The 20,474-nt window shown below is 33.1% G+C and overlaps 1 protein-coding gene across 1 annotated transcript in view; it reads left to right on the plus strand.

Annotated features, from left to right (window-relative positions):
• LOC143069474 (uncharacterized) overlaps nt 1-20,474 on the plus strand; it is a 31,243-nt gene that overhangs the window by 2,928 nt on the left and 7,841 nt on the right. The window contains exon 2 of the mRNA XM_076244124.1: nt 16,492-20,293. Coding sequence (XP_076100239.1) covers nt 16,492-20,293 — 3,802 coding nt within the window. The remainder of the gene's footprint in view (nt 1-16,491; nt 20,294-20,474) is intronic.

A 20,474-nucleotide genomic window follows, 5' to 3' on the forward strand; every position in this document is an offset into this window, starting at 1 on the left:
AATGCAGTTTTTGGCTTATAACTCAAAAACCAAAGCATTTAGAGCAAATCTGAATACAGTAAAATTGTTCATCAGGTCAAGATCTATCTGCCCTGAAATTTTTAGATGAATCAGACATTCCGTTGTTGGGTTGCTGCCCCTGAAATGGTAATTTTAAGGAAATTTTGCTGTTTTTGGTTATTATCTTGAATATTATTATAGATAGAGACAAACTGTAAACAGCAATAATGTTCAGCAAAGTAAGATCTACAAATAAGTCAACATGACTAAAATGGTCAGATGACCACTTTAGGAGTTATTGCCCTTTATAGTCAATTTTTAACCATTTTTCGTAAATCTTAGTAATCTTTTAGAAAAATCTTCTCCTCTGAAACTACTGGGCCAAATTTAACCAAACTTGGCCATAATCATCATTGGGGTATCTAGTTTTAAAAATGTGTCCAGTGACCCGGCCAACGAACCAAGATGGCCGCCATGGCTAAAAATAGAACATAGGGGTAAAATGCAGTTTTTGGCTTATAACTCAAAAACCAAAGCATTTAGAGCAAATCTGACAAGGGGGGTAAAATTGTTCATTAGGTCAAGATCTATCTGCCCTGAAATTTTCAGATGAATCAGACATTCCATTGTTGGGTTGCTGCCCCTGAAATGGTAATTTTAAGGAAATTTTGCTGTTTTTGGTTATTATCTTGAATATTATTATAGATAGAGATAAACTGTAAACAGCAATAATGTTCAGCAAAGTAAGATCTACAAATAAGTCAACATTACCAAAATGGTCAGATGACCACTTTAGGAGTTATTGCCCTTTATAGTCAATTTTTAACCATTTTTCGTAAATTTTAGTAATCTTTTACAAAAATCTTCTCCTCTGAAACTACTGGGCCAAATTTAACCAAACTTGGCCATAATCATCATTGGGGTATATAGTTTAAAAAATGTGTCCCGTGACCCGCCCAACCAACCAAGATGGCCACCATGGCTAAAAATAGAACATAGGGGTAAAATGCAGTTTTTAGCTTATAACTCAAAAACCAAAGCATTTAGAGCAATCTGCCATGCGGTAAAATTGTTTATTAGGTCAAGATCTATCTGCCCTGAAATTTTCAGATGAATCGGACCACCCGTTATGGGGTTGCTGCCCCTGAATTGGTAATTTTAAGGAAATTTTGCAGTTTTTGGTTGTTATCTTGAATATTATTATAGATAGAGATAAACTGTAAACAGCAATAATGTACAGCAAAGTAAGAACTAAAAATAAGTCAGTATGACCAAAATAGTCAATTGACCCCCTAAGGAGTTATTGCCCTTCGTAGTCAATTTTTAACAATTTTCTTAAAATTTGAAGATTTTCAATAACATTTTCCACAGGAAGTACTGTTATAGATAGAGATAATTGTAAGCAACAAGAATGTTTAGTAAAGTAAGATCTACAAACACATCACCATCACCAAAACACAATATTGTCATGAATCCATCTGTGTCCATTGTTTGATATTCACATAGATCAAGGTGAGCGACACAGGCTCTTTAGAGCCTCTAGTTTTTTTTTATTCCAAAAAAAAAATTGAGTCTCTATGAGATGAAACAAGGAAATGATATCTCCCCCAGTACATTGTATTACATATAATTCCCTGTTAGAGATACAATTTCCTTGTATTGTCTCATCTTTTGGAATGTTTCCTGTATATATGGTCCAAGGACACAGTTATTGTCCTTTAGTTTTCATTGTCTACGAATATAGTCCCTAGTGTAAACAGTGTATAACTTGCATGTTTTATTTGATGCACTTTCCGTATTTATTTCTTGATATTAAATGCATGAAATATTAAGTAGGGAGATGTTATTACATGTTAAAAAAAAACTGGGTGCTGAATCTTTATGTTAAGTAGTGATTTGGTCCAGTTCAAAAAGGTCAAATTTTATCACTTTGAAGCTGTCAAACTGAATTTTACATCCCCTTAACACAGAATTGTCAATATTTTGAGTTAGAGGTGGTAGAAGTTTCTATAATTTTGATATTAATTTTGTCTAACTAGTAGTACACCAAGCTGTAAAAATCTTTTTGAGAAAGAGCAGGTGCGATTTTTTAGCTCACTTTCCAAAAGGAAATGTGAGCTTTTGCCATCACTTGGCGTCCGTCGTCGTTTGTCCGTCGTAAACTATTTCAAAGATCTTCTCCTCTGAAACTACTGAACCAATTCAAACCAAACTTCATCTGATTGATTCCTAGGGTATCTAGGATAAAGTTTGTGTTTTAATTCCCATTTCATCAAAAAACATGGCCACCATGGCTAAAAATAGAACATAGGGGTAAAATGCAATTTTTAGCATATAACTCAAAAACCAAAGCATTTAGAGCATATCTGACAATGGTAAAATTGTTTATCAGGTCAAGATCTATCTGCCCTGAAATTTTCAGATGAATCGGACAACCCGTTGTTAGGTTGCGGCCCCTGAATTGGTAATTTTAAGGAAATTTTGCTGTTTTTGGTTATTATCATGAATATTATTATAGATAGAGATAAACTGTAAACAGCAAAAATGTTCAGCAAAGTAAGATTTACAAATAAGTCAACATGACTGAAATGGTCAGTTGACCCCAGGTTAGGAGTTATGGCCCTTTATAGTCAATTTTTAACCATTTTCCGTAAATCTTAGTTATCTTTTACAAAAATCTTCTCCTCTGAAACTACTGGGCCAAATTTAACCAAACATGGCAAAAATCATTATTAGGGTATCTAGTTTAAAAATTGTGTCTGGTGACCCGGCTCACCAACCAAGATGGCCGCCATGGCTAAAAATAGAACATAGGGGTAAAATGCAGTTTTTAGCTTATAACTCAAAAACCAAAGCATTTAGAGCAAATCTGACATGGGGTAAAATTGTTTATCAGGTCAAGAAATATCTGCCCTGAAATTTTCAGATGAATCGAAAACCTGTTGTTAGGTTGCCGCCCCTGAATTGGTCATTTTAAGGAAATTTTGCTGTTTTGGTTATTATCTTGAATATTATTATAGATGTACATGTAGATAAACTGTAAACAGCAATAATGTAATGCTTGGGGTATACAATGTTTTTTTATACTTTCATCATAAATTATATTATGAACACGAGACAAACGAGACATTTCAGTGTATCCACTCTTGTTTTTGCTTTTGAAGAAGATATGACAGAATCGAAGAACCATTTATATAAATTGAAAACCCAAAATAATCATTGATGGAAGATTTAAGCAAAAAATTTAAGGTGAGCGATTCAGGCTCTTGAGAGCCTCTTGTTTAATTTGAATTTATTGTCTAAAAGAAATGCACTATGAAATAACTGTGTTCTCGGGCCATATACAGTAATACACTTTATCATGTTTATAGCAGCCAAAATAAATCTCAGGAAGACTGACTGTGACAGTAAAGGGAAAAGAAGTACTCATTTTAAATATGAAGCTTGAATTAAGTTAAAAAAATTCCACACAACTCTTTGTTTTGACCTTTAAAAAAAATAGTACATTCAGTTTTTTTCTCTGAAGCTTCATGGTAAAAGGGACACAACTAAAGGCATTTAAATTAAAGGAGACCAGGAAATGGCTTTGTGTAATTTACACAAGTGTAACCTGATACACAGAAGAATTTCTAGTTATTCTAATAATGACATTGAATTATCTCCCCTGAATGGCATTTAAATACAGAAAATCAATATTGTGATAAATATCATTGTTCTGTATTAGATTTACCAATAATCACCAGGTTTGTGTCCTTTACATAATTATTGATATATACCAGATGTTTAGGTACTATATTTTAAGATCTTTGACTTTTAACAGGACATGAATTAGGGAAACTTGTTTATACTATTAATTATATAGAAATTGTAAAATTGTTCAGGTTTTTCCAAGGTTATATCGGTTATGGATCTCTTGTTAAACGTCAGCTAATAGGTGATGTGTTCATTGAAAATGTTTGAAAACTCTTTTTATATGTAAGTTTATTTACTGGAAGATTTAATTTCACGTTTTATAATGTTTTTAAATTAAGTAAATGATTAAAAATTAAACAATAATTAGTATAAAAAGAGTTGGAGATGGGATTTATAGAAGCATTTTTTGATAGAATCATTATTAAATGACAGTTATCATGACAGATCTACAAATCTATAATCAATAGGTCTAAATTACTGTTTATATCTGTCATGTCTATGTAAAATATTCTGTGATGAAATATAATGGAAAGGCAGATTATTTCAAATTCTTCCTATATATTATGTGAAATTGAGTTCTTTCAGCAATTTGTAGAAGGTGTTTAACAATTATTATTAGAGTGAACATTTTGTACATGAACAGATGTATGTTTAACCTATCAAAATTAAAATAATTAGTGCAATGTATAATTTGCTTTTTGTACACATGACCAGGGAATTTGTGAAGGAAATGCTTTAAATTATTTAATCATGTACAAATGTACACTGAGTGTATACGAAAAAATGTAAAGTTTAACTGTTGGTGTGTTTTAAAGGTTAATTAAGCCATAAGTCTTATTTCCTTTCTCAATTTTATTATACATATGTAACACTTTTGTTGAGAGTCAAATCCTTAATGAATGAGGAAGTAATATTAACTTTAAAAAAAAATTGTGAAAGGTCAAGTTTCAGTAATTACAAAATGTAGGTCATGTGTCCGGAGATAAATTTGCAATATATACATATATTTTATGTTTTATATTTTAGATAAAATACAAAGTTCATGTAATATTAATACATGTATCTCTATTTCTGAAATATGTCTATCATTCGTCTATTGAATATTTTTGAAGTAGGCAAAATTGTATAATTGGCACCCTAAATTCAGGCAAACATTAATTGTGAAAGATTGTCACCTTCTAAAAATAATCATTTGAAAACATTCTACACATCTACATATATGGAAAATAACAAAAATACTGAACTCAAAGGAAAATTCAAAACAGAAAAACTCTAATTAATATTTAATTAGTCAACTTGACAAAAATGATGATTTTAGCTGTTTTGTACTTTTTGCAGATGGAGAGAATCTGTCAGAAATAAGATCTTACATACAAGTCCACAATATTCTGATATTATTTATAATGAACACAGGTGGGTTCCCAACCCAGGGTAAAGGGGGGAGGAGTTCTAACCATATTTCCCCCTTCAGATATATTGATTGTCAAAAAAGAGGGGTTAAAACCACTAGGAGGCCCCTTAATGGATCTGCTACTCCTGATTTATTTTACACAATGTCAAGAACATGAAGCTGAGTTTTTAATTTTTATGTTTTTCAAGAGTTGAAAAAGATCTGTGATTTGCTACATGTACATGTACTTATAAAGTGTTAATGTAGGTCCGTAGCCAGGAATTTCCAAAGGGGGGTTATTTGGCCTCAAACACTCGACTTTAACAGTCACAATTCGAACAGAACGTTGACTTTAACAATCATTATTTGTCTTCAAGGGGGGGGGGTCATCTGAACCCCCCGAATCCCCCTGGCTACGGGTATGTAATGTATCTATTGACAATGACATAGGTGTCACAGTGATATATATATATAGCCAACATAAAGATAATCAACTATGGTTTGTACATGCACATGCACAAAAAATGTAGATATAGTGAGTAAGGCTTGTACATCAATGTACATGTGCAATTAAAACTGATTTGCTTTGATATGCAATAAATGAACTTTCAAGTCAGATGCGATATTATATTTTGCTTACATATTACAAGTTATACATGTTATAAGAAACTAATATGAACATGTTGAATAAGACACATGTAAGAGATCTAAAAGCCTACATTTTCTGATTAAGGTAACAGGTGTTCAAATTTTTAACAGTTCATCAAATATACAAAAAAATTCTAACTTTATCTGAAATTACTTCCATTTGATAGACAATATGTAATATTTGAATAGATGTGACTAAACTATTATAGCTTTACAAAACGACTTCAATTTTTCAAGCCAAAAAATCTCTGACCTGTTAATATTACAGACAGAGTTGTCTCTTCTTAATATATCTATGTATGTCCTTACTACTATATATATCTAATGAACTTTTAAAGATATAAATAGTGCAAACTTTATAAGATATTTTCCCATCATTTGACTTCACATTTATCATGTTTATTTTTATAAAGACTTATAATACTGTAGTGGGGAAGCAATATTGCCTGGTGAATTAGAAAGCCCATACTTCAAATAAATCCTAGGTTCTTTTAATTTCCTTACCAGAATCAACTTATGAAAGCCAAAAACATTTTTGTTTTAATATCTTGCTAGTTAATTGAATATTTAAGACCTTTTTACAAAGAATGGAAACCAAATAAAATCAAATTCACACCTCTGCCCTGTCAATTAACAAAAATAAGCTTGTCTGATGAGAATTTTAATTTAATTTTTTTTACTAGGGCCTTATATAATATGTACATGTATGTCCATCATGTCTAAGCGATTGTCTATATACCATCATGTCTGAGCGATTGTCTATATAAAAAGGCTTTCAATCTTTCGAAGTGCATAACGTTTTTTATAAGTCATAACCATGATAAATACTTAGGCTTGCTACATGCATATTTGATGAACTCTGAATATTCATGATATTTATAGCTATAGTGCAGATAGATTAAAGGTATTATGTTTTTTTCCAACATTTGATATCAATACACTGTCAATGATTGTAGTAGCCAGTTAATAAAATTTGACTTCAATTATTTTTCATTTTATTCTCTGTTTTATTATTTATTAGCAGTAGAAATATTTTCTAAGATTTTATTATTGGATTACACATTATTTTGAGTGATGTGTATTGAGGCATTACAATGTTATTTTCATTGATCGTAAGTACAGGTGTTGTACATGTGGTCGTAACAAATGTCTTCAGGGAAGATGAAGAAGGTATGTGTCCTCGTGGACAATTTTCTGTACTAATTACATGTACATCTTTATGTACAATTTTCAGTACTAATTACATTTTGTTTCTTGTAGAGTTTCAGTGCTTATAATATAAATATATACGGTTTGATCATTTTTGATACAAAAACTGATACTGTTATGTAAGAGAATAATTAGATATGTTCTGAAGTTAAATCTGTGTATTTGGCAAGGCCTAAGGGCTCAAATTAAATATTATTTTTATGAACAGTGTGGTAAAAGTCCTTTGAAATATTTATATAATGGAATGTCATTGCTTTGCTTGTTTTTGTTTTCTTCAGTGCACTTACAACATGTACTTGACTTTATATTAGTTCGTCTACATGTAAATCTTTTGTACTTGTGTGGTATGGTTATTATTAAAATTGTATGGATTAATAAATTTTGGAAATAGGAAAACTTTCATTTCCCATAGGGAAGTTGCATTGTTCTCATTTTAAACAAATGTGGGTTGTGTGTAGAAATTTACAAAATGCCTTGAAACTTGTGTTTCCACTGTTTCATGTGTAAGTTGTATTGGTGTACAAGGATAGCTTGCAGTTTTAACAAAGTTCAAGATGAGAAACAACAATCAAGCCTCTTTCCTTTTTTGAATAATTTATTTCAGTTACCAGTAATCATAGGATCTGTGTCTTGCATACTGACGCAAATATCTTTTGCATTTTTTTATATGTTCAATGTGAATTTTTACATACATTTTGTATTTTTACCTTCTTTCAGTACATACATCATGAGAACTGTTATAATACAAATGTATAGGACTGAGGGACTTATTTCATAAATTAATGAACAATAAAAGATCCTGTGCTTGTCATTTGGTTGCTGTTTCCTTGATGTTCACGCTATTCTCCTTTTACAAATTGATGAATTCCTATTGATACCAAATTTTTAAATTCTTCTAAAATGACATAAGAAACACAATTTGTTGAAGGTAAATGCTATCATTTTAATCAAGCTCTTTCAAGGTAAAAAGTCAAGTTTGTATCAGTTGTTATTTAATATCTATAAAACCCATAATTATTTTCGCTCCAGTTATGTTGTTCCACTTTTGACAGAATACAATAGATTTCATATCCTCCGAACTGTAACTTCCATTCATCAGTTTATGAAAAAGTAAAAACATCCACCGAACAGTAACCTTTTAATGGACATTTAAAATGTCCAAAGATGTAGGTTTGTAAATATAATGTTTGGGTGGTTAATAGAACAATTTTTACAATATTTTACTGTATTCTAAAAGTTTAATAGTAAAAGAAATGTGTATATATGACTATAATAAGAAATGTACATCCAAATTTGAACTTAATGAACTGATTTTTTTTTTGGATAGCGGCTGTGAATTAAAAATGGAGATGACAAGAAAGAAATTTTTAACATGTTTACAATTTATTTGCAGATTTTTGTTTTTTTCAAAGCATATATATAGACTGAAACTATTATATACTGAAAAAAGGGGTCAGCATTTTTGTATATATATTTTTGAAACAAACCTTTCAAGTTTGATATACTAAATATTTTATGATATTGACATCAAATATTGACAAAATGAACTTTGAGAAAAGAATTATTGGTAAAATAAAAATTAATAGTCTTCCTTATACACATGTTGCAGATGATGTTAGACAACTAATTGAAGTAAAAAAATACAAATGCAACTTTTTGATTTAATATGTAGATAGTTTTCTATTCTTTTACCAAAGCAGGGGGATGTCATTTAATTTGGAACTTAAGGACCAGGGTCCAGTTTCACGAAGCTGTCATAAAGTTGGCCATAAAGTTAGGACTACACAAGAGGTGTCTTATGATGGTCTTAGGATAATCATAAGTTTATTTATATAAACTATACTCATTTTTTATATTAATTTTGCTATTTATCTTGATATTAGATAATTATCTATTCTCCTTTTCCTGCTTATAACTAAATCTTTATCATGTTTATAGATTGACGGATTATCATGATTTGTCAACAATGAAAATTCATTGTATTGATTTCAAGAATGCACCATTTTATCCTTTATCCTTTTACCTTTTATAACCGATACAGTGGGAAATGAATTCAACTCACTTGTACAAAAATGAATGTCATAATTGTATTCTTATTTTCTCAATTTTGTATTAAACATTTCATATATATATATATATCGGTGAATTATTTATAATTGTTAATTTTTATATTTTAAAATTACTTTTTTTTATACTAATTTTGCAAATTATCTAATTATATTAATTAAAACGTTAACTGTAAATACAGAAGTTTATGGTAAAGATATTCTACATTTACATGATTTATTCTGTAAATCAATATTTATATTTGAAAATTTTAAAAACTTGCGACAGGTTTAGGATATCTTTGCTAAGATCATCCTTAGACATCTTCGAGACGAGGTCTGAGATATGTCCTAGGATAGTCATAAGAGGATCGATCATAAGACATGTTCTAAGATATGTCTGTATGACATGTCTTAGGATAGCTTCGTGAAACCAGCCCCAGGTTGTTCATCTCTAGGTTACAAATGAATAAAGAATTATCAGTACTCTTCTCGAGTCCCAGAAAAAGTGTTTGGTAAAGAAATACAAATACTGTACTGGTTATCATCTAATAAAATTGAGAATGGAAATGGGGAATGTGTCAAAGAGACAACAACCCGACCAAATAAAAAACAACAGCAGAGGGTCACCAACAGGTCTTTAATATAGCGAGAAATTCCCGCACCCGGAGGCGTCCTTCAGCTGGCCCCTAAACAAATATATACTAGTCCAGTGATAATGAACGCCATACTAATTTCCAAATTGTACACAAGAAACTAAAATTAAAATAATACAAGACTAACAAAGGCCTTAAGTTCATTTTATAATACAGCAATAATGCAGACTTGACAGAGAGCACCTTAAGCTTGCAAAATTGTATTTTATAGATATCTAAATTATTTTTAATTTTCAATGATTTTGCTTTATGAATTTGTTTATTGAGATTAAAAATAACCATGATAACAGGGTAAAATCATTTAAATTCCTAACCTGAATTATAAATGTTCCATGGTTAAGTAATCTCATGGTTACCAGCTGTGATTTTGATTTTGATTTGTGTGAATTTGAGTTGTTCAATAATTTTTCATCCTTGCAGTTAAATGTTCTTCAAGTCTTAGTTTTATTGGAAAAAAAATCATTGTAAATCACCCAAACTTTTGTATTTGTCTGAGTTAGGTGTACACAGAATACACAGATATACTTTTTAACTTTCATGACTTTGTTGATGTGGTCATACATGAAAAGATCCTTGTAGCTAACATATATATTCTTGATGATTTATATTGCCATTTATTTTTATATCTTCTCATTAAAATTTGCATAAATAAATAATTCTCAACACTTACTTAGTTTTAATACAGTATTCAACAGAAATAAGGATTGCAACACCATTAAAGATTCTGGTACCAATACACCATGATTTATCATAGATGATATATGCAAGTAATGTAAAAGCATAAGTGAAATATCTATTAAATACCTGGTTGTTTTGAAGGTTGTTGTTTGTTGATTTATTGTTAAAATATTAACATGATTAAGCATGCATTTACTCATTGTTGAAGGCCGTACAGTGACCTATAGTTGTTAATGTCTGTGTCATTTTGCTCTTTTGTGGATAGTTGTCCATTGGCAATCATACCACATCTTCTTTTTTATATTTAGTTTTTTTTTCTTCATTTTAATTGTTTCACATTTTGCCATGTTGGAGTCTTTTATAGCTGCTATACACATGGTACAGGATGGGGTTAATGCTAGATTTTGAATGCCATTACAAATGATACCACATCTACTTACATAGTACATCCTGACCTGTAGTCCCTTTCATGTACATATATATATGTACCTCATTTGGACTCTGTTGGAGAGTTTCTCTCATTGGTAATGATACCACATCTACTTACATAGTACATCCTGACCTGTAGTCCCTTTCATGTACATATATATGTACCTCATTTGGACTCTGTTGGAGAGCTTCTCTCATTGGTAATGATACCACATCTACTTACATAGTACATCCTGACCTGTAGTCCCTTTCATGTACATATATATGTACCTCATTTGGACTCTGTTGGAGAGTTTCTCTCATTGGTAATGATACCACATCTACTTACATAGTACATCCTGACCTGTAGTCCCTTTCATATATATATGTACCTCATTTGGACTCTGTTGGAGAGTTTCTCTCATTGGTAATGATACCACATCTACTTACATAGTACATCCTGACCTGTAGTCCCTTTCATGTACATATATATGTACCTCATTTGGACTCTGTTGGAGAGTTTCTCTCATTGGTAATGATACCACATCTACTTACATAGTACATCCTGACCTGTAGTCCCTTTCATATATATATGTACCTCATTTGGACTCTGTTGGAGAGTTTCTCTCATTGGTAATGATACCACATCTACTTACATAGTACATCCTGACCTGTAGTCCCTTTCATGTATATATGTACCTCATTTGGACTCTGTTGGAGAGCTTCTCTCATTGGTAATGATACCACATCTACTTACATAGTACATCCTGACCTGTAGTCCCTTTCATGTACATATATATGTACCTCATTTGGACTCTGTTGGAGAGCTTCTCTCATTGGTAATGATACCACATCTACTTACATAGTACATCCTGACCTGTAGTCCCTTTCATGTACATATATATGTACCTCATTTGGAGAGCTTCTCTCATTGGTAATGATACCACATCTACTTACATAGTACATCCTGACCTGTAGTCCCTTTCATATATATATGTACCTCATTTGGACTCTGTTGGAGAGTTTCTCTCATTGGTAATGATACCACATCTACTTACATAGTACATCCTGACCTGTAGTCCCTTTCATATATATATGTACCTCATTTGGACTCTGTTGGAGAGCTTCTCTCATTGGTAATGATACCACATCTACTTACATAGTACATCCTGACCTGTAGTCCCTTTCATGTACATATATATATGTACCTCATTTGGACTCTGTTGGAGAGCTTCTCTCATTGGTAATGATACCACATCTACTTACATAGTATATCCTGACCTGTAGTCCCTTTCATATATATATGTACCTCATTTGGACTCTGTTGGAGAGTTTCTCTCATTGGTAATGATACCACATCTACTTACATAGTACATCCTGACCTGTAGTCCCTTTCATATATATATGTACCTCATTTGGACTCTGTTGGAGAGCTTCTCTCATTGGTAATGATACCACATCTACTTACATAGTACATCCTGACCTGTAGTCCCTTTCATGTACATATATATATGTACCTCATTTGGACTCTGTCGGAGAGCTTCTCTCATTGGTAATGATACCACATCTACTTACATAGTACATCCTGACCTGTAGTCCCTTTCATGTACATATATATATGTACCTCATTTGGACTCTGTTGGAGAGCTTCGCTCATTGGTAATGATACCACATCTACTTACATAGTATATCCTGACCTGTAGTCCCTTTCATGTACATATATATGTACCTCATTTGGAGAGCTTCTCTCATTGGTAATGATACCACATCTACTTACATAGTACATCCTGACCTGTAGTCCCTTTCATGTACATATATATGTACCTCATTTGGACTCTGTCGGAGAGCTTCTCTCATTGGTAATGATACCACATCTACTTACATAGTATATCCTGACCTGTAGTCCCTTTCATGTACATATATATATGTACCTCATTTGGACTCTGTTGGAGAGCTTCGCTCATTGGTAATGATACCACATCTACTTACATAGTACATCCTGACCTGTAGTCCCTTTCATGTACATATATATATGTACCTCATTTGGACTCTGTTGGAGAGCTTCTCTCATTGGTAATGATACCACATCTACTTACATAGTACATCCTGACCTGTAGTCCCTTTCATGTACATATATATGTACCTCATTTGGACTCTGTTGGAGAGCTTCTCTCATTGGTAATGATACCACATCTACTTACATAGTACATCCTGACCTGTAGTCCCTTTCATGTACATATATATGTACCTCATTTGGACTCTGTTGGAGAGCATCTCTCATTGGTAATGATACCACATCTACTTACATAGTATATCCTGACCTGTAGTCCCTTTCATGTACATATATATGTACCTCATTTGGACTCTGTTGGAGAGCTTCTCTCATTGGTAATGATACCACATCTACTTACATAGTACATCCTGACCTGTAGTCCCTTTCATGTACATATATATGTACCTCATTTGGACTCTGTCGGAGAGCTTCTCTCATTGGTAATGATACCACATCTACTTACATAGTACATCCTGACCTGTAGTCCCTTTCATGTACATATATATGTACCTCATTTGGACTCTGTCGGAGAGCTTCTCTCATTGGTAATGATACCACATCTACTTACATAGTATATCCTGACCTGTAGTCCCTTTCATGTACATATATATGTACCTCATTTGGAGAGCTTCTCTCATTGGTAATGATACCACATCTACTTACATAGTACATCCTGACCTGTAGTCCCTTTCATGTACATATATATATGTACCTCATTTGGACCCTGTTGGAGAGCTTCTCTCATTGGTAATGATACCACATCTACTTACATAGTATATCCTGACCTGTAGTCCCTTTCATGTACATATATATGTACCTCATTTGGACTCTGTTGGAGAGCTTCTCTCATTGGTAATGATACCACATGTACTTACATAGTACATCCTGACCTGTAGTCCCTTTCATGTACATATATATGTACCTCATTTGGACTCTGTTGGAGAGCTTCTCTCATTGGTAATGATACCACATCTACTTACATAGTACATCCTGACCTGTAGTCCCTTTCATGTACATATATATGTACCTCATTTGGACTCTGTCGGAGAGCTTCTCTCATTGGTAATGATACCACATCTACTTACATAGTACATCCTGACCTGTAGTCCCTTTCATGTACATATATATGTACCTCATTTGGACTCTGTCGGAGAGCTTCTCTCATTGGTAATGATACCACATCTACTTACATAGTACATCCTGACCTGTAGTCCCTTTCATGTACATATATATGTACCTCATTTGGACTCTGTTGGAGAGCTTCTCTCATTGGTATTGATACCACATCTACTTACATAGTACATCCTGACCTGTAGTCCCTTTCATGTACATATATATGTACCTCATTTGGACTCTGTCGGAGAGCTTCTCTCATTGGTAATGATACCACATCTACTTACATAGTACATCCTGACCTGTAGTCCCTTTCATGTACATATATATATGTACCTCATTTGGACTCTGTTGGAGAGCTTCTCTCATTGGTAATGATACCACATCTACTTACATAGTACATCCTGACCTGTAGTCCCTTTCATATATATATGTACCTCATTTGGACTCTGTTGGAGAGCTTCTCTCATTGGTAATGATACCACATCTACTTACATAGTACATCCTGACCTGTAGTCCCTTTCATGTACATATATATGTACCTCATTTGGACTCTGTCGGAGAGCTTCTCTCATTGGTAATGATACCACATCTACTTACATAGTACATCCTGACCTGTAGTCCCTTTCATGTACATATATATGTACCTCATTTGGACTCTGTCGGAGAGCTTCTCTCATTGGTAATGATACCACATCTACTTACATAGTATATCCTGACCTGTAGTCCCTTTCATGTACATATATATGTACCTCATTTGGACTCTGTTGGAGAGCTTCTCTCATTGGTAATGATACCACATCTACTTACATAGTATATCCTGACCTGTAGTCCCTTTCATGTACATATATATGTACCTCATTTGGACTCTGTCGGAGAGCTTCTCTCATTGGTAATGATACCACATCTACTTACATAGTACATCCTGACCTGTAGTCCCTTTCATGTACATATATATGTACCTCATTTGGAGAGCTTCTCTCATTGGTAATGATACCACATCTACTTACATAGTACATCCTGACCTGTAGTCCCTTTCATATATATATGTACCTCATTTGGACCCTGTTGGAGAGCTTCTCTCATTGGTAATGATACCACATCTACTTACATAGTATATCCTGACCTGTAGTCCCTTTCATGTACATATATATATGTACCTCATTTGGACTCTGTTGGAGAGCTTCTCTCATTGGTAATGATACCACATCTACTTACATAGTACATCCTGACCTGTAGTCCCTTTCATGTACATATATATATGTACCTCATTTGGACTCTGTTGGAGAGCTTCTCTCATTGGTAATGATACCACATCTACTTACATAGTATATCCTGACCTGTAGTCCCTTTCATATATATATGTACCTCATTTGGACTATGTTGGAGAGCTTCTCTCATTGGTAATGATACCACATCTACTTACATAGTATATCCTGACCTGTAGTCCCTTTCATGTACATATATATATGTACCTCATTTGGACTCTGTTGGAGAGCTTCTCTCATTGGTAATGATACCACATCTACTTACATAGTACATCCTGACCTGTAGTCCCTTTCATATATATATGTACCTCATTTGGACTCTGTTGGAGAGTTTCTCTCATTGGTAATGATACCACATCTACTTACATAGTATATCCTGACCTGTAGTCCCTTTCATGTACATATATATGTACCTCATTTGGACCCTGTTGGAGAGCTTCTCTCATTGGTAATGATACCACATCTACTTACATAGTATATCCTGACCTGTAGTCCCTTTCATGTACATATATATGTACCTCATTTGGAGAGCTTCTCTCATTGGTAATGATACCACATCTACTTACATAGTACATCCTGACCTGTAGTCCCTTTCATGTACATATATATGTACCTCATTTGGACTCTGTCGGAGAGCTTCTCTCATTGGTAATGATACCACATCTACTTACATAGTACATCCTGACCTGTAGTCCCTTTCATGTACATATATATGTACCTCATTTGGACTCTGTTGGAGAGCTTCTCTCATTGGTAATGATACCACATCTACTTACATAGTATATCCTGACCTGTAGTCCCTTTCATGTACATATATATGTACCTCATTTGGACTCTGTTGGAGAGCTTCTCTCATTGGTAATGATACCACATCTACTTACATAGTATATCCTGACCTGTAGTCCCTTTCATGTACATATATATGTACCTCATTTGGAGAGCTTCTCTCATTGGTAATGATACCACATCTACTTACATAGTATATCCTGACCTGTAGTCCCTTTCATGTACATATATATGTACCTCATTTGGACTCTGTCGGAGAGCTTCTCTCATTGGTAATAATACCACATCTACTTACATAGTACATCCTGACCTGTAGTCCCTTTCATGTACATATATATATGTACCTCATTTGGACTCTGTTGGAGAGCTTCTCTCATTGGTAATGATACCACATCTACTTACATAGTACATCCTGACCTGTAGTCCCTTTCATGTACATATATATGTACCTCATTTGGACTCTGTTGGAGAGCTTCTCTCATTGGTAATGATACCACATCTACCTATTTTTATAGAGATTTAATATATTTTTATATAATTTCAGGGAGATGAAGCCAAACAAGATGCTATTACTGAGAGTAGTAACAATGCAGACAGTTTAAACAACGAGATAAACAAAGAGGAATATGATAAGGAACATATTATTCAGCAAACTCTATATGTAAATATTGACAAAAACAATGAAAACGACCAAAATTCTGTTCAGCAGGGGAACTGTAGTGAAACAAACAAACAAACTCTAAGTCTAGATGATAAGGACCCTGTGTTACAGCTGACCAGTAGTGAAACAGACAAACAATCTAAAATCTCTGTAACTCACAACACTAAAGTTAATATTGCTGAGCATAGGTCAATTGAAGAACCATTGTTTTCAGTCAGTAGTAGGTCAAGCAATGACCAGTTATTGTCAGTAAGTCAAAGGTCAATCGATGAACCATTGTTTTCAGTAAGTAGTGCGTCAAGAGATGGACAGTTACTGCCTGTTCGATCTACAGAACATATAGAACAACAGATTGTAAGCAATATAGATAAATGCAGTATTAGTGTTCAGAAGAAAGACGAAAGTTCTAAATGTGATTCAGATATCTGTTTAGGTGATGAAATTTCTAAATTAAAAGTTAATCTTGTGGACAAAGAATCCTCCCTTGAAAAGGAAATAGTTGTGAAAGACTTGTCACTTATAACATCTGACAAGGAAACTTCAAATGAGAGTGAAATAAAAGTGATAGAATTGTCACTTGAAAATAAAGCATCAGAAAAACAAATTAAAAATGAAAATGAAATAGTTGTTGAGGACTCCTCACTTGAAAATGAAACATTGAAAAAACAAATTTCAGGTGTAAAAGAAATAATAGTGACAGACTCATCACTTGAAAATAAAAGAACTGAAAAACAAACTTCAGATGAAAAAGAAATAATAGTGGAAGACTTGCCACTAGAAAACAAAACATCTAAAATACAAACTTTAACTGAAAAGGAAATAAACTTGGAAAAATCATCACTTGAAAATAACACATTGGACAAACAAACATCAAATGAAATATTAGTGAAAGATTCGTCACTTGAAAATAAAACAACAGAAAAGGAAACTCCAAATAAAAATGAAACAATTAAGAGTGCATCTGGTTTTGGTGTTCAATCAGAGGAGGACAGCGTAGGGTTTGATTATTCTGGAAAGGAGGAAGAATCTGAATTCACAAAGGACGATATTAATTCTAAATCTGTTGATACGGAACTTGAATGTGAGGACAAAAGTCTATCAAAAACAGATGATTCTGAAATTGATCAGGAAAACAATGGAACTGGACAACTTTCTGTTGAAACAAAGGTGAAACCTCTAGAATTTACTTCCTCGTCTTGTTTGCAAGATGGCAAGTCAGATGAAAAACAGAATGAGCAAATTACAGATTTAAAATCAGTAACATGTGATAAAACAGTTCAAATTAGTCATGGTTTATCCAGTAAACACAATTCTAAAAACATTCAAGCTCGACGTTTAAAACTTGATGCTTTAGTTGCTAACATCAAATCACTTAAAACTGCAGAACTCCAAGACAATTTACAGGATGAAGTTGATTCAAGTTTTGATAGAACTTTAACAGAAGTAATCAAGAGTTCAATAGAGTCAGATCAGGATACTTTGGACAACAAAAGTGATTCTACAATTCAAGTTAAAAAAGAGAAAGTGGTCGAGAGTGAATCTATACACTCAGGAAATAGTACTTTGTCAGAAATATCACTATCAGAAGAAAACATTATTGTTGTTAAAAAATGTGAAGAAGAAGAAGGAAAAATTTCAGTTTTGAAAGCTAGAATTAAAGTTGAAGATTCTAATTGTTGTTCTAATGTCACAGCGGTGACTGATCTCAATTCTTCTAAGGCAGACAAAAACTTAAGTGATGAAGTTCAAGATTTAAAATTAAAACTTGAACATGTTGAAGTAGAAAACTATCATGAAAAACAATCAAAACGTTCAAAATTTGATTGTGATGAATTAAATAAATCAAAAGTATCAGAAAAGAAAAGTGATGAAGTTCAAGATTTAATTAAGAATAAATCTAGTGATGGTGGAAAAAGGTCAGTCTCAACTGAAAATTCAATAGAAGAAGTTCAAGATTCTAATTCAAAAGCATTGACTAAAAGTGGTGACACAAAAATTAAAGTTGAAGATTTAAACTCAAAGACCATATCAAATTGTGACAATGCTTTATTGCAATCTGATAATTGTAATATCAAGTCAGAAATAGGGTGTGAAGATGTGGATGAAGATATTGAAATCGATGTAGAAAAATTGGATGATATCAGTGATAATTTCTTACTATTACAGAGTGCAGACGATAATAAATTGCAATCTGATAATATCGATATTAAAAGTGATACTGAAGAAGAGATAGTAAAATACACTCAGAATGAATCTTGTGAAAAATCCAAACCTCAGTTTTTAAAACCTCCAATTTTTCATTTTGATAGTCAAGGAGATAAGAAGATTAGTGATGTGATTGGGAACAAACAAGCTGTTGTTTTCTTAGGAGAACGTGTTACAAAAGACAGGAGTATTGAGGAGACAAATAAACTGATAAAACTGGCAGACCTTTCACAAGATTCAAATCAAGACGAGACTAGCAAACTAACCAAACTGGCAAACGTTAAGCCTAAGAAACCAGTCAAAAAAATTGAAATGATTCGTCAACCAGTTCGTAGAATGAAACGTGTGGCCAGCTTAAATGCATTAGCTATGGTCAACATTTTATTTGGGAAAGAAGAATCTCCCAGAAGTAAGAAATCTTCCGATAGCAAAGCTGCCAATAAAAAAGTAATATCAAATAAAAGTTTGTCAAAAGCCAAAATGCTTCTAGAGGCAAAAGTTAAAAGTATCTTAAAGAAAGCAAAATCTGATGATCAATTCTGTGAAAATGTCAGAGTAAAGAAGGAAAAAACTTCTCCAGGAAAGATAACTCAAATTCAAAAGTCATTAGCGAAACTGACACTAGATTCACCTCCGTCAAAGCTGGCGACAAAAGTTGTTTCTCCAAAGATGTTAGCAAAAACATCACCAGCGAAATCACCAACAAAAGTATCCTCACCTTGTAAATCTCCGTCTAAAGTTTCATCACCATCCAAATCTCCAACCAAAACTTCTCCTCCGAAGTCACCATCTAAAGTTTCAAAATCACCAACAAAGATAAAACCTAAAGCAAGTGCTGAAAAAAATAAAACTAAAAATTTAAAAGAAGCAAAAATAGGAAAAAAGAAAATTGCTGATAAAAAAGAAGTAAAATGTAAAATTTCTGACAGTGAAAAAACTGTGAATAAATTGTTGTCTGATGATGATAAAATTAAAAAGCCGAGAAGGAAGAAGGGAGAGCTGATGAGAGCAGCAAGAACCCATTCTTTTCCTGAGGCTAAAATAAAAACTAACATTGCAAGCAGTATTGACACAAGCAACATCAGCAAGGACAAAAAGGATGAAAAATGTGTCAACTGTCAAAAAGGTTTGAATGAAAAGTCCAAAAAAGACTCTAGCAATAGTTACAAACAAGATGACAAGAACAGTAGTGCTTATACAGACAGTAATGTACAATATAATATGGGACACGTTGAAAGTGGAGGTTACAGTACGCATAGCTATGGTGTTATTCAGAATTTGACAGGAACTTGTGTTCATTGCTCACAGAACATGTATAGTTCTCAGGGACCAAGTGGTTTTATGATGGGGCAACCTGGAGGTTTAGTGAGTCCATGTCCGACGTTTACGATCGGTAGTGTTCCCATGGTGCAGTATCATCATCCATTTAGTGCTGGTTATCCAATACAGTATCAGAGTCATAACACACTACCTCATTGTGGTGAGTCAAATTTTAGTGCAAAGTAAAAAGACAAACTAAATACCAGTAGTACAAAATGAAGTTGGAACATATACATATTGTCCAGGAGATTTTGATACAAGCTCAGTGGGCAAGTCCAGCATGGTATTTTCATTTTCCTGCCTGACTATATTTATTGATACATGTATATGCCAGGCAACAT

The sequence above is a fragment of the Mytilus galloprovincialis genome, chromosome 3 (assembly GCF_965363235.1).
Source record: "Mytilus galloprovincialis chromosome 3, xbMytGall1.hap1.1, whole genome shotgun sequence".
Classification (NCBI taxonomy): domain Eukaryota; kingdom Metazoa; phylum Mollusca; class Bivalvia; order Mytilida; family Mytilidae; genus Mytilus; species Mytilus galloprovincialis.